Below are 15,186 nucleotides of genomic sequence, written 5' to 3' on the forward strand. Positions count from 1 at the left end.
TTTAATTTAAAAAAAAAACAACAACACGTTATTACCTTTAAAAAGGAGCACGTGGGGATGGGGGGGGGGGACTCAGTCCAGACAGGGAGAGGTGGAGGTAGGGGACAGTTATCCAATCAGAGAGCACTAGGACAGGAGTGATGGGGGGGCACTGGAATCAGGTTGGGCTGGGCCTGAGAAGCCCCTCAAGAGACGCCCGAGGGAAATGCAAAGCAGGGGGGCCCTCTCGAAGGTCTTTGCCCCACCCCTTGGGGACCAAAAGGCTCTCCCAGGGATTCAGATCTGAGTTACAGCCCAGAGAGCAACGGGGCCCTGTACATACCTCAGGAAACCATGGAGATGGGGGAGGCGGTGGATGAGACATACAGACTCAGAGAGGGAAACCGCTGGGAGAAGACAGAAAGGCAAGGGAGGAAGAGAGAGAGACAAAAAGAGAGATGGAGGAGCCTATGAGACAGGCTGTGGAGGCACAGAGAGAGGAAAAGTGTGTGTGTGTGTGTGTGTTTGTGTGTGTGTGTGTGTGTGAGAGAGAGAGAGAGAGAGAGAGAGAGAGAGAGAGAGAGAAGACAGAAGAGAGACCGACAGACACAGAGACAGAGAGGAGAGGGAGGAAGGAAGAAGCAGAGAGACAGATTAGGGTGAGGGGCTGAGGGGAAACCTTGCCAGGCCAAACCCAACCCAACACCCACATGCAAAGGGAGCCCCGTCAGCCATTGGAGGTCTTAGGTGTTCATTAATGTCTCTAGGGGGAGTGAATTTGGGCAAGGAGGTGAGCCAGGGGAACTGAGAGGAAGGGGAAAGATTTCCCCCTCCCACCTCCAGCTGCAGCCGCCCCAGTTCCCAGGTGAACCCCCCTTTCCTCTGCTGGATGTGAAATCGCCATTTCACCCCGCCACACTTCTTAATTGTTGCAAAACTCATTTGTGAAATTGGTCTCCAACAGGCAAGAACGGCCACGCTCATTCCGACAAACACCCCCCTTCCTCCCCCTCCGCCTGCCCCGCGGGAGCCCACGGAATCCCCAAGCTGCGAAAACGCAGGGTTGGCGCCGCCAGCGCGGGGTTTGGGGGAGCCTGCTCCGGGTCTCCCTTGCGACTGGACCGCCGCTCCGAGTCTGCTGTCAGAGAGGTCAGGGACCCTGCCAGGGGTTAAGTAGCTCCCGCGCGGGACGCCTGCGGTTCCAATGTGCCCAGTCGCAGCCAATCGGTGGACCCTGAACTGAGGGGGCCGGCTGTGCTCTCGCCCCACTCGGTTTGGGAGGCTCGCGGTCTGCAAAGTCCGAGAGGAGGTACGGAGTCTTCCAGCATCCGCGGCCAGATGCGCTCCAAGCAGTCTTTTCTCGCCCAGGGGGGATTGACCAAAACACATACTTGCACCTTCTTGATGGCGCTTGGAGCTATGCTTAGGCAACATGGAAGAGATTCCAAAACACAGACACTGACACTCACTTAGAAACACTCAGACTGGACCACACCCCGCAGCAGACCTACACACAAACCCACCTTCACCTAGACATACAGACACGCTGGCGTTCCACCCACAAAAAAGAGGTGTCTTAAATTCTTCCAAACCAGGAGGGAAATTGGTGACGAATGAATGAATGAAATGTATATGTATATACGTATGTATATTATATACCTATATCTGTATGTGTATATCTGCATAATGTACATGCACTTGAAATATACAGCCACCTCTGGAGGTCAAGGTAGGCCAGACCCTCCAGCAAGATGAGATGTAAAGGAGATTCAAGTCTAACTCATCTTTGCCAGGCACACACACTCTGGCTTAAAACTTCATTGCCCAATCTCTCCTGAGGGCAGTGGATATAGTGGGGTGACACCTCCAATGAAGAAAGGGGCCCCAAAACCGCTATAACAGACAGCCTGGCATGGCACCCCGGTCTGGCCAAGGCACCCTGGTGTCCCCCTTTTCAATTCCAAAGGTACTTGGCCTCCCCCTCCTCAATTCTGGGGCCACTGGAGGGGTGGGCTTAACAGCTTTTCCATAGGCCCTCATTCCCAGGGGGCCTCCCCCCAAGAATTGGATGAGCCCCTCCCGCTGGGAGAGAAGGGTGGGGAGGGAATGTGTCCCATGCTGAGAGGGCAAAGGTCACAGGTGAGGAAAAGGGGAGGGGAGAGGGCACAGTGGGGCCAGCCTGAGGAGAGCCCCCAGGCCAAGACATGGCTGACCCCAGCATCAGGAGAGGGCAGTCAGGGGGCGGGCTGGGAGGATTGGGGGCGAGTTTAAGGGCTGCGTTTATTTTATTGTATTTTGCCTCCAGCTTTGGGGTGGAGACACTCTTTCCCGGGGGAGACAAAAGGCCTGCAGTCTCGGCGTCCCGCCCCGCTGGGAGGGCGTTTTGCCCCTAGGACTCAGTGTCCCAGGCAGGGGCGTCTAGTCACTCTGGTCCGGGAGAGCCCAGTATCGCAGACCTCTGATCAACCCACCGCAACTCTCCACCGTTTAATCGGGGCATCGCCCCCTCTAAATTCTGAGCGGAGAAGCTCAGGATTGATAAGCTCAGAGTGGTACCACGTCCTGACCCGCTCCCACCTGCCATCCTTTTGTACCCCCAGACCTGGACACCCACTTGCTATTCAGCCTCAGGGAACTGGACTATCTGCTGGAAAGGGGTTCTGGATGTGGCCTGGGAACCCGAAGAGGAGGACGGGTTTAATCCGGCTGCAGATGGGCAGGATGGGAAAGAAGACACAAGTCCCTAACACTTGGCAGACCCCGTTTTCCAAGCACTGGAACTCCCGCAGGGTCACTCTGGGCTTCTCAGAGCTGCGGGAGGTCAGGCAAGAACCGGACACGGGCTCAGACATTATTTCAGAGAAAGTCATAAATCGCTCCCTTGAAGTCACCCTCGGCCATTACCCCCTGGGCCTCACTAACGAAAATTTTAGTGTGTGAGTGCGATGAGGGAGAAGATGTGAAGCACAGCGGACTCTGACTCTGGGAGGCCAGAGAAAAGGCCGGAATCCAGAGGAACCACAAGCCCGAGGCAGACGTTCCCATGCCGCCCGACCGCGGAGCGGGGCCGTGGACGACAGGGGGCCGGGCACTCCGCGGATCGGGCCCATTCGTCAAAAGAAGACACTTGGACAAAGTTGGGCCCCTGCTCTTGCCCCTCTTCCCCAACCCCCGGCCTCTGCTCCCTCTGTTTTAACGGGCCGTTCAAATTCTCCCCCAAAAACCAGGTCGAGCCGGGGACTAAAAGAGAAAAAAAATATTCGTTGGCGATTTCTTTTCGTTATTGGTCCTCGGCTCCCTTCCGCCCTGGCCCCCTTCCCTCCTCATGAATAAAAGAAAAGTCCGAACCTATCAGATCTCGTTCGCTGCCTCCTCCTCCTCCTCCGTCTCCTCGCGCTCCAGTTGAGCACTTTTGCACAACTTACCCAGAGGATCACTCGCCCCCTCGCTTTCCCCGTCACCTCCTGTCGCCTCCCCTCAAGCCCCGAAACCCGAGAGGCACCTTCTTCCCTCCCCGAGCGTTCTGAGGGCGGGGGTGTGAAAGCGAGTGTGTGAGGGAGTAGCGAGTGTTGTCTGCAGAAAGGCGCGGAGAGGCGTGCAGGGGGGTCGGGAGGGAGGCAAAGCGAGAGAATAAATATATCAATAAATACGAAAAAGAATCCGCTCCGTAGCCTCTCGCCTGGGAAACTTTGGCCCGGAGCGCGAGAGCGCAGCGCTCGCCAGTCCCAGGCTGGGGGCCCTGAACTCGGGCCGCGTCCCCCGGGCTCGCCTCCCGGGTCTGCCCGGCGCGTCCGCCCGCACAACTTCTAGCCGAGTGGAGCGGGCAGAAGCGGACTTGGGGTTGGTGTGTTTGTTTGTTTGAACTTCCTCGTCGCCACCTTCCCTCCTCCCAACCTCCGCCCCCACCTCACCCCCCTCCCCAGCTTCTGGAAGCGTAGACTGCAGCCGGGGTTGGGGGGGGGGGGTAGGCAGAGTGTGGGGAGGGGAGGGAGAAGAGGTTAAAAAAAGAAGAAGAAAGAAAGAGATCGCAGCAGGGGTGAAGGGAGCGGACTGGAAGCGATTTTTGCCGACTCCGGATTCGTCCCCGGCGCGCGCGAGAATGGCGGCCCTTCCCGGCACCGTTCCGAGGATGATGCGGCCGGCGCCCGGGCAGAACTACCCCCGCACTGGGTTTCCTCTGGAAGGTAAGAGCTCCAGGCTTGCCTCGCCTCACTCCTCCGCCGGGAACTCGAGGTCCCCCGAGAGGCGGCCATCCCAGGGGGTGGTGGCGGCGCCAGCGATAGCATGGGGTCCCCTTCTCCTCTAGGTCCAAGTACGGGCGCGGGACGCAGGAAGTTTCTAGGATCCGCACTTGTCGGGTTTTGCATGGGTTTCACTGACCCAGCGGCCTCAGTTTCATGGGTCTCGGGCTCTGGCCTTTACCCGCAGCGCTGAACTGCGCGTAGATTTCGGCTCCTAGCACATTTCAGGTCCTAGTGAATTTCACTGCTTTCAGATACTTTTTCCCAGATACTTTCTCGGCTTTCTTCGTTCCCCCGCTATGGGCTTTCTATTCTTGTTTTGAATTGTTCTTTTCACCTAGGATGATTTTCCAGTCTCTTTTATTTCGAAATACCAACCTGTGATATTTTACATGTCTAAATGAAGAAGGCTATCCGCTTCTTTCAAAGTAACACTCAGAGAAACTCCTGCTTTTTGGTCTGGAAACAAACTAATATGAAAGAATAAATAGTAACGAATTTTCCCCAAAAAAAACTTCTTGCTTGGGTTTGGAACTCTGAAAATCTCCCTGGAGAGAACGTCAAGACGGCGAGAGGGCACCGAAGGGTCCAGAGAAGGGGAAAGTGTTCATTTTGTAATGTGTCCTCCCTAAATATCCAGTACCGGGTGAAGAGAGAGGACGGGCGGTGACCGGGTTCCCGGCTCCGCAAAGGGCTGGGAGCACCCTTCCGAGACCCTTTCCTGCGTTTTTGTCTTGTTTTCGTTTTAAACTAATGGAAGGTCTTCAACCTGTCAACTGGGAGGTCCTTCGGCTCCTGGGGTTAGGTCGTCCAGGGTGTCACAGAGAAGTGGCTCGAGATAGGTGCGACTTTTATTTTTTAATTACTCTTCTTGTGATTTGTATGAGCCCCTGGTGCGTGAGGCGGGGGGGAGAGAAGGCAGGGAGGGGATGGGCGGGCAGGCAGCCTGCGCTCTGGGGAGGGAGGGTCCCTCCGGCAGCGAGACGGCGCGGGTCCCTGAATTAGACCGAGGCAAGGAGAGTGGCTCCGTGATCAAGTGCGCGCGAGCAGCCACGCAGGCGGGAGAGCGCACACGCCCGGGGATTTGCCGTAGCACTCTCCTGTAGCGAATGCAAGTAAAACAGGCGTCCGAGGACGCGCAGCGGATTAGAACAATATTTGCCCAACATGACGGAGAATACTGAGGAGAGCCGAGTGCCGGTCGCTAAAGAGGCTCTTGAATATAAAGTTGGGGGCTCGAGAGCTCTCGAGTGCTAATGGCATATCCCGCCACGGAGACCGAGTGACTCTGACTCGGCGACGCACGATTTCTGATTAAATCCGAGGGTGGCTTCAGACACCTACTTTTACAAAGAGAGGTGGGGAGACCGGGAGAGCAAGGGAGGAGGTGAGAGGAACGGCTCAGCAGCCGGCAGCCTCTTCTCGCCTCCTCCCTTCCAATTATACTGGCGGCTCCCTCCACTCGGCGGCTGTGAAATTGTTCTAATCTGCCAGATCTCCGCAGCCGCCGAGTGCTCAAATTGGGGGGATGGAGGCCGGATTAGTGCACCCGGTGTCCCCCAACCTTCTGTGAGGAAATTGTGTAGACTTTGCATTAAGGCTTCCAAGGCTTTCTCCGCTCCCCAGCACACACGGGGGTGCCTGTCTCTCGGGTTCCCAAAGTCTCCCACACCCAGGGACCCTGGCCCATCTGTGTACCGGCCTTTCAGAGCCCGCAGGGACAGTTCATGGATTTCTGAGGCCACGCAGGTATTTGATTTAGGAGACTGCTGACAATGGAGCATGTTCCCAAATCATCCCGAAACGAAATTAGAACTTTGAAAGGCGTTGGAAGCAAGGGGAGTCCCTCAAGGGACAGCCAGGTGTCCGCAGAGCCAGCAGCCAACAGCATTATGGGACCCTCAGCTATGCCTGGGCTGTGCAGTTGTGGCTAGGACGGTTCTGCTGTGCAGGCCAGGGCCGTGGATAGTAGTAATCAGCCAGACCCTCTGGTCCCCAACAAAATGGATCAGTCTTGACCTTGTAGGACTCATCCAGTACTGGCCTCTCTAAGAGGCAGAGAGACCTGCAGCCCTCACTGCATCCTGGGTGACAGAAAGCCATTGGATCCAGAGCCTCCAGTTTCTACCAGCCTCATGGCTCTGCCTCTATCTTTCTCCCTCTCCTTCTCAGAGGCATTCAGATCCCCCTGGTGTGTCCTCACTCCCCTTAGTGTGGCAGGACCGGGGATATGAAGCACCTGGGAAGACTCTAGCAGCCAGCTGGGACCCCTCTCTCAATCCTGCAGGACTCCCTCAGCATCATGACAGGTTTTCCTCGCCTCTGAACTGCTGCAGCTCCGAATGTGGGGAACTTGGAGCTGTTGGGGCTCATAAAACCCTGGAGTCAAGGGGTGTAGGCAGTGTCTCTTCCCCATCCTCACCTCCTGCTTCTCTCCTTCATCTCCCTTCCTTTCTCCAGTGTCCACCCCGCTTGGCCAAGGCCGGGTCAATCAGCTTGGTGGGGTCTTCATCAATGGGCGACCCCTGCCTAACCACATCCGCCACAAGATAGTGGAGATGGCCCACCATGGCATTCGGCCCTGTGTCATCTCCCGCCAGCTGCGTGTCTCCCATGGCTGTGTTTCCAAGATTCTCTGCCGCTACCAGGAGACCGGGTCCATCAGACCTGGGGCCATCGGTGGCAGCAAGCCCAGAGTGAGTGTCTTTGCTGCAGAGCTGGCAGTCAGCCTTCCCACAGCTTGGGGGATCCTTTCACTACTAACCTGTGTCATCCATAGCGTGACTATATGCTTCCTATGGAAAGTACAGTGGGAGAGTGTCCTCACCCCGATCCCCCCAGGGGTTGCCTTTCTCAGGGATGAGGATAACCGAGGTCCAGGTTGCCCAAGACTTTGGGGTCAAGAAGTTATTCCTGGGGCTGCACCTACTGACCTGATCCCCTGTCAGCATCCCAGACCAGGGGAAACCTTCCCTCAGTCTTGCATGACATAGTGAGGAAGAAGATCCTGGGGGTCCTAATTACGTTTCTATTTTATGACCTATCACTATCCTACCCCCCTACCCACTCCGGCTGCCTTCCTGTGAGCCAGGAACAGGTTTCTTGAAAGGATAAAGCCCATCTCAGAAGGAGGGGGGGGGGGCTTGGTGACCAGAGCCAGCAGCTTGGCCTGGGGCTCTTGGGAGGTTGATATTAAAAGTATCTCCCTCCCTCCACCCCATCTTTCCACTCCTACTCTCCCACCTCCACCTCTGAAGCAGGTGGCTACTCCGGATGTGGAGAAAAAGATCGAGGAGTACAAGAGAGAAAACCCTGGCATGTTCAGCTGGGAGATCCGAGACCGGCTGCTGAAGGATGGGCACTGCGACCGCAGCACTGTGCCCTCAGGTGAGAAGGCAGCTGAGCCAGCAGAGCTTGCCCGAGTCTGGCCAGGGCTCCAGGTGTGCGGGGCTGGGTGTGGGAGAGGAGGGGAGATGGTGAATGGCGGGGAACTCAGAGAAAAGTTGAGAGGAGAAGGGAACGAGGGAACAGGAGGGAAGGGAAACGGAAAGGAAGATGGAAGGAGGGAAGAAGGAAAGCAAAAAGAGGAAGTTAGGAGAGGAGAAGAGGAGAGAAGGAAGAAAGAAAGGGAGGAGGGAGGGCTAGAGGGGGAGGGAGGAACGAAGGGGCAAAAAGTTAACCTATAAGATTTGGTAATAAGAGACGCTCAGTAGGCGCTTTCTCAGAGAGGTGGCCTTGAGGTGGGTCTGTCCCAGGAGGGTCGATCTCCGTGGGCTCCCTGCACCCTCTTCTCCTAGGCGCCATTTCTGTTCTGCTGCTGCCACCAACCCCAGTGGGTCCCATGTGTGGAGGCCCTGATCCACGCTGCCTGTGAGAGGGAAAGTGGCCTGGGGGGTGCATGTGGACATGTGCAGTGGGCATCCAGGCACGCAGGGCTGGGATGCACTTGTGTGTGGGATCGCAGCAACAGGGCTGCAGGGCCTGCTGTCAGGGAGGACTTGGGGAAGTGGGTGTGGGTGGCAGAGCACCCAGGGCACATAACAGTGTCAGGCACAAGTACGTGCCGCGATGTGTACCGGCCTGCACAGGCGGGGGCCTCTGCCACAGTCTCAGCCCCTGTGAGTGCCCCAGGTGTGAGGCAGGCTTGTCTACGTGGGCGGCTGTACTCCTGCCTCCAAGTAGGTGTGAACACTTCAATGTGGGTGTGACTACCCTTGCGGTGTGTTAGGGGCAAAGGCTTAGGGACTTTCTCCCAGGGGCCCAGGGGCCATAGGCTCCCTTGCCCCAATAACTTATACTTGCTCTTTTGCCTTTGAATTTCTGAGGTTTAGTGAGTTCGATTAGCCGCGTGCTCAGAATCAAGTTCGGGAAGAAAGAGGAAGACGACGAAACGGACAAGAAGGAGGACGACGGCGAGAAGAAAGCCAAACACAGCATCGATGGCATCCTGGGCGACAAAGGTAGGCCGCCCTCGCGGGACACGCGACGCCGGAGCCCGCGGCTTCCCACGCCCAGGTGTGCGGGCCATTGGCTCGCTTCCGCCGCTCACACTGGCGGGCAGAACTTTAGCGGGAGACCTCGCAGCTCTGGGGCAGGCAGTCGCCGCTCGGGATTTGCGAGGGTGCCCCTGGGGTGCGCCCCGGGGCCGAGCAGGGAGCGGAGCCCGGCGCAGACGGCCCCTGCGCCTCCCGGGAGCCCGGCTGCAAGTTAGCGGAGCGTGCGCCGCTGACCGCGCGCCTACTCTAGCGCACGACGGCGGCCCGCCTGTCCTCCCCGGCTGGCGTTTTGGCTGCAGGTCCCAGTGTCCATCTATTATTTATAGGAAACTTGGGCAAGGAGGCGGGGGGCGAGGAAGGAGGAGCCGGCCGCGGCTCCCTAAATGAATTTGTTAACCAGACCCGCACAAGCTCTCTAAACGGTCCCTTGAAACCCCGCCTGACAGTTGACCGACCGCTGCAATCAATAAAAATTAGCGAGGGCGGCGTGGGCCGCCGCCTAACTCTCAGTTCCGCGTTGCCAGGGCCCGAACCGCGACAGTAGCGGAGGGGGAGGCAGATGGGTGAGCTAATGGGGTGCTCCCTCCAGCTGCGCCGGAGTTGAGGCGAAGTTCCCAGATGCCCGGGTAGCCGGGTCCCAGTGGAGGAGAGACAGGGGCTCTACACGCCCTCTCCCCACTTTCGGCGCGGCTGCCGCACGGGCCAGAGTGGGAGCCCAGCGCTCTGATTCTTCTCGCGAACAGCTGGGCCAGCGGTTTGTCTTTCAAGCGCCTGCACGCCGGGGAAAGGGGATTGTGTTTTGGTTTATTGGCGCGGGAAGTTTCAGGAGAAGGGAAAGTCTTTCCTCTGTACGCGCAGCCCTCGCAGTTGTCTCTGACACTTGGTAAGTGTGCATTAAGTCAGGACGTGGGGAGAAATAGAAATGGAAACCCAGAGTTAGGACTAACCCGGGAAAAGAATACGTCCCCAAACACACGCACGGAAGCAGCAGGCAGCAGGAAAGACAGTGGCCATGCGAACCTGCAAAACAGTAGCTTGGGGGAAAGTGGGGGAAATTGTAAAGAGCACACTATGTTCGAGTTTCCTTCTAGAGGTTTCTCAAGGACCCCCTCTCCTTGCTTCAAGTGAACTCCTAGCCCAGGTCTCTCCCAACCTTGAAGATGAACTTCACAGACAAAGCCCACTTCAAAGACAACGCCCAGTGAAGCCCAGCCCCCACAGGCCTGGTCCGAGCGGGCGGGGTGGAGGGGGGCAGGGGCAGTCCGGTGTGAGCAGCTTGGAGCTGGGGAAGGGGCGGGCTATCGCCATTCAGGCCCCCAAGTAGAGCCCAGTCCCGCCAGGGACAAAAGGGAGAGGGAAGAAAGGAATTGAGCTGTGCCTGGCACCCTGCTGTGCCGGGCCAGCCGAGGGGCCTCAGGTCTGCAGCCGCAGGGGCCCTGTGCTGCCAAGAAGCTCCTAGCGTGGCTGAGGCAGCCCAGAGCCCTGGCACCCCTTGGGGGAGACCCAGTCCTTATTTCAGTTCATATTGGAAAGGGACTTTGTTGGACTTCTTTTCCTGTAGGGTGGGGGGGACATAAAACTAATCTTTCCCAGCCAAATACTGCACAGCAGATACTGCTTTTGAGCTGTGTCCCTGAGGAAGTGGAGGGAGATTTGATTTTATTTGGAGAGACTTTAGGGTGTGTGTGTGTGTGTGTGTGTGTGTGTGTGTGTGTGTGTGGCAGGGGTATGTCCAATTCAGTCTGTGAGGAAGCACAATAGATGAATTTCTTTTGAGAAAGAAGGAAATGTAGAGGATGGAAAGATTGTGTGGTTTGGGGAATCCCTTTGACTCAAGGGAGTTCGGGGCTTCTGGTGCTGGTCTGGGCTTATAAAACCTGCTAACAGGCGAGTTCGCTGAATGGAGGTTTTTCCTGCACCAGAACCAGGAAGCTTCAAGTCTCCAGCGATGAATGAGGAGCCTGGCAGTTCAGATGGGGAAGTGAGGAGGGTAGGTGCTGAGTCTGGGAGGAGTTGCAGGAATGAAATGAAAGCAGCAGGCCTGGTGTCCGGAAAGTCCCACGGTTTTTGAATGACAGGGGGCACGTTGGGCATTGTGACCGTGAGTGAAATGGCTGCAGAGGTGCTCGTGTTTCTCAGTGTGACTGTTTGCCCGTGGGCCTCCGGATTGGATTGCGTGGTTGTGTTCTGAGCAAGTGTGGGTGTGCAGTGTGATTGTAGATGGGTGTGAATGGACAGTGTCAGTGGGATTGTCTGTCCGTCTGAGGACAAATCCTATCAGCTCCCGATGTGGTACCTGGGCCAGTTTGCGGGCACCTCAGTGAACTGCCCAGTTGGAACGTCTCATCTCTCTCCCAGGCCCCAGACAACAGTTTTATGGCCACGTTAAAGGTGAAAAGACCTCTCCACCCCCCAAGGTGGAGAGGCCAGGTGGGGAAAGGTAGAGAGATCCCAAGAGCAGAGCAGGGGGAGAGGTGTACATCCACAAACTTTGTTTTGGCTCCTTGCTCTTGACAAATGCTTTCTCTGGGGGTTGCCCCTCTCATGGCGGGGAGCCTCGGAAGAAGGGGTTTAAGAGCTCTCCTCTTTAAGCGCTAAAGAGAGATCCCTCCCTGAGTCCGTTTTTTCCTATCGTCCGCTTGGCATTTAATAATGTTAAGACTTATTAGAGCTGGTAATGAAAACTGGGACTGCTGAATGGGAAACTGTGTAGGAGAGGGGTGTAATAGCTTCCAGGCATGGTAAGAAACTATTTATCCGCAATCAGTCCTCACTCTCAGAGTTTGAAGCACAAACGTTAAGTTGAAGGGTTTTAAAGCAGATTAAATTGAGCTTTTATTTCTGTGCACTTTCATCTCTGAACAGCTCACTCCTGTTCCCCTTGGGCTGATATTCATGAGGCTGTTCATATTTTTTTTTTTGCTCTTATCCTCGTTAAGACTGAGTTATTAGGATTGTTGGTTGTGAGAATTCGCAGACTGCGGCGGACAGGAACTCCAGGGCTCCAGCCATGCTCCGCTCACCTGGAGAGGGACGTGGACAGTTCCTTGCCCTCATCTACTTGGCCTCTCTCCTCCTCACCCCTTCTTGGAGGATTAGGGGAGAGACCAGCCAGGGACCCAACTGGGAAAGGGTTTGAGGAGGGATGGGAAAGAACAAGATTTTCCCAACCTGAACCCAGGGAGACTCTTGTAGGAAATTTGATTGGGGTTTGAACAGAGTCAATCCATTCTTCTGAGGGAGGGAGTGTGAAGAAATAAGCAATAACAACAACAGCAATAATAATAGAAATAACAACAGTAACTAACAACAAGAACACCAAAACCTCATGCCTCTGACAAGGCACAAACTTAGGCTGAAGCTGAGCAGATCAGACATGGGGCTCCACTTGGTCTCTAGGATAGAAAACCCATTGGGGTCTCAATTAATATGAAAGAAGGGGGGAAGTCACAAGTTTAAAAAGAAGAAGAGGGGGTTAGTTCACTTGGTTAGAGAATGGTACTGGTAGCACCAAGGTTGCCAGTTCCATCCCCGCCTGGGCCACTGTGAGTTGCGCCCTCCTTAGAATGAATGAATGAATGAATGAATGAATGAATGAATAAAAAGAAGAATGTGCATTTCCCTTTCAGGGAGAAAGTGCCAGTGCGACAGTCCGCCCGAGAATGTGCTGACTTCTCTGGTATGACGGACCCTCTGAGGAGGGGGCGGAAGGGGTGTGTGAGGGATGCAGATTTGTGTTTCTTTGTATTTTTCCTTAATTTATTTTTAAAGCGGCAAACTTACAGGTGTGGAGTGGGATATGACGGAGAAGATTCGGAAAGGAGGGAGAGCCCCGAGTGTCGGTTTTAGACACTTGTAAAAGGAGGTGGGAAACAATTTAATTTGGCAGCGGCGATAGCTGCTAATGCGGTTTTCGGTCGTTTGCTACACTGGAGGAAGCTGTTTTGATTGTGTGTACAAGGACCTGCCAAATTTAATTAGGCTCCGGGGGAGCGAATGAATAGGGAAAGGGGGGCTCGACTCCCCTCTGCCCACGTCGTTTTTTTTGGTGTGTTTTTTTTTTTCGGCTTCACACCTGGAAGGGGCATTGTTTACGGGATAGGCTAGAACTGGAAAGGGAAGAGGAGGAGGGGGCGCAGAGGGAGAGGGGCCTTGGAAGAGGGAGCAAGGGAGGGGACCAAGACAGTCCATTTATCAAGAAACAATCTGCATTGATTTAAACCAACAAGTTCCCTCCTCTGTAAATGTGTGTTTAGAGAAAGGTAATTGACACTCCACCAAATCAAAGGATTACCCCGGGTTGGCAATCTAATCAAACAGAGTCCAGGCGGGATTTGAAGCTGTTCAAAGTGGAATCAGCTTCGCATAATGGGGGCTCGGAGGAAGATGGGAGGGTGTCAGGCAATTCCCCGGCTTTAGGCAGCACTCGGCGGTGGATATGCAGTGAGACCAGGGGGAGAGAGGGCGGGGGCTGGGGCTGCGCGGGGCCGGGGGAGGGGAATGGGGTGAGCCTAGAGCGGGGGTGCTTGGGGTGAATATCCCGGGGGCGGGGGCTCCTGGCGAGCCCACACAGGGCAGACGAGACTCCCCCTTTCTTCCCTCCATCTGCCCCCCAACCGAAGAGGAGAGAGTGGGAGGAGGGCGCTGAGACTATGGGAGAACAATGCGATAACTATTACAAAGGCAAACACTGGCGCTCGCTCGCTCGCAGCCCCAGAACCCGCGGTAAATAAACAAAGTCGGCAAACTGTTTGCCAGATAAACTCGTGCCTAAATCGAGTGTGACGGGCCAGGAGAGAAGAGACAGAAGGAGATAAGGTTGGAGGGGGAATGAACGAACATAATAATCTAATAGAATACATTTAGAGAACAAACTTTAAACAAGGGAGAACAGGCGAGCGGAGGGTAATTATCCGCCCCAGAGAGCGAGGAAAGCCGTTGGAGTGCTGGGGGTGGGGTGGCGGGACCAGAGCCACCGAAAAGCTGCGTGTTAGGAGTGGGGGTGCCACTAGTACTCTACAGGGAACCAGGAGAGGGTCCCAGGGGCGCACAAGGGAAGGGCTCGGCTCCCAGATTGAGGTTCCCGCGAAGCCCCTGACTCCCCATCGCATTTCTAAACAGGGTGGGGTCCCCCGCTGCCAGGGCTTGCGTGTTTTATGTTCACCTCTGGGCACGCACTGCCACACACACTGGCTGTTTCCAGGCGTTTATACCTAAAAGACCCCCGTGCATGGCACAGCCGTGAAAGGAATTAGATATTTACCAGTTTGAAATAAGCCTGGCTAAGAAGAAGAGAGAAGAGAGAGAGACCTTGAAAAGATGAGACTGAGGGAAGACTTCAAACGAATTAATCATTTGGAATGGTGGACGGGAGATTTACCAGACAGTATTGGGAAGTTATTTAGATATTAATAACACATTTTCCTGAGGCGCGACCACGGCAGCCATCTGCGCTGCTCTCCGAGCTGTTTGGCTGGGTGAAATATGGGCGTCTCAAATGTTGGGAAGAGATAACGCAATCAGGCTAACCCTGGTCCTAAGACGGCATCGCAGCGTTAAACCCGGATTAACCTCTTCCCCCTCCCCGCCACCCCCTCCCTTTTCACAGCTTTCCAAAATTTTCAGTGGAATTTACATGGAAGGATTTAAAAGCACATATAACAGTAGCCTTAAAGCAGTAAGGTGATTATTTGGGCTTTCTTTTTTTTTTTTTTTTTAGTGTCTTCCAGAAAATGAGAGTTGTTACATATGACATTATATATAAATAATATTACTATAGAAAAACATGTTTTGATATAGGGAGAGAGGGCTGAGCAAATGAGATTTCCTTCCAGGTTGCCTCGTTAGAGTTCCTATTTGCCATCATACAGCAAAGTTGAGGCTGCATTCCTAATGGGAACCTAAGGATATAAATGTGAAAAGTACCAGACCTCAGGCTCTGGCCCTGGAAGGTCTGATCTCAAGCCAAGCAACTCACAGCCCAGAAGAGACAGCGCGGGCTGCGGGGAGCACAGACTAGAAACCCAAAGGGAGGTTCTCCAGGGGCTTTGGGGCCTTGAAGGCCACGACAAAGGGGGGCACATTCCAGGAATTCCAGAAAAAAATAGCTCATCTCCCTCTCCCACTCCAGACTAATGAGGTAATTTGGAAACTCAGTTGGGGATGGAGACGGGAGGGAAAATGGGAGGTTGGGGTGCTCCCCTCAGTTTTTGCTGTCCTAAGCCTTCCCTTCCCCCAACTCTGGCTGAAAAGAGGAAAAGGTGGAAATGGGGTCAGCGCTTTCTGACCTGCTCCAGAGCGATTGGCCCCGGCTGGGGTCGGGCAGGGGGAGGGAGGGAACTTGCCTTCCCAAATCGAATCAAGGCAGAACGGTGACCTAAGGGGGAAACTTCGCCATTAGTAGATAGATCTCTCCAAAACTTCAAACAAAGTGGGGTGGGGGGGTGGGGAGGCGAGGCGAGGCAAGGAAG

The 15,186-nt window shown here is 55.1% G+C and overlaps 1 protein-coding gene across 3 annotated transcripts in view; it reads left to right on the forward strand.

Annotated features, from left to right (window-relative positions):
• Positions 1 to 3,446: 3,446 nt before the first annotated feature.
• Positions 3,447 to 15,186, forward strand: part of PAX7 (paired box 7) — a 101,510-nt gene continuing 89,770 nt past the window's right edge. The window contains exons 1-4 of one of the 3 annotated variants that reach the window (XM_088790245.1): positions 3,447 to 4,163; positions 6,681 to 6,916; positions 7,478 to 7,607; positions 8,546 to 8,680. In XM_088790245.1, coding sequence (XP_088646371.1) covers positions 4,079 to 4,163; positions 6,681 to 6,916; positions 7,478 to 7,607; positions 8,546 to 8,680 — 586 coding nt within the window. In that variant the 5' untranslated portion in view covers positions 3,447 to 4,078. The remainder of the gene's footprint in view (positions 4,164 to 6,680; positions 6,917 to 7,477; positions 7,608 to 8,545; positions 8,681 to 15,186) is intronic. The other 2 variants (XM_088790247.1, XM_088790246.1) reach the window with 2 other exon arrangements.

Source organism: Rhinolophus sinicus, chromosome 14 (assembly GCF_057876585.1).
Source record: "Rhinolophus sinicus isolate RSI-liver-muscle chromosome 14, RSI-T2T, whole genome shotgun sequence".
NCBI lineage: Eukaryota > Metazoa > Chordata > Mammalia > Chiroptera > Rhinolophidae > Rhinolophus > Rhinolophus sinicus.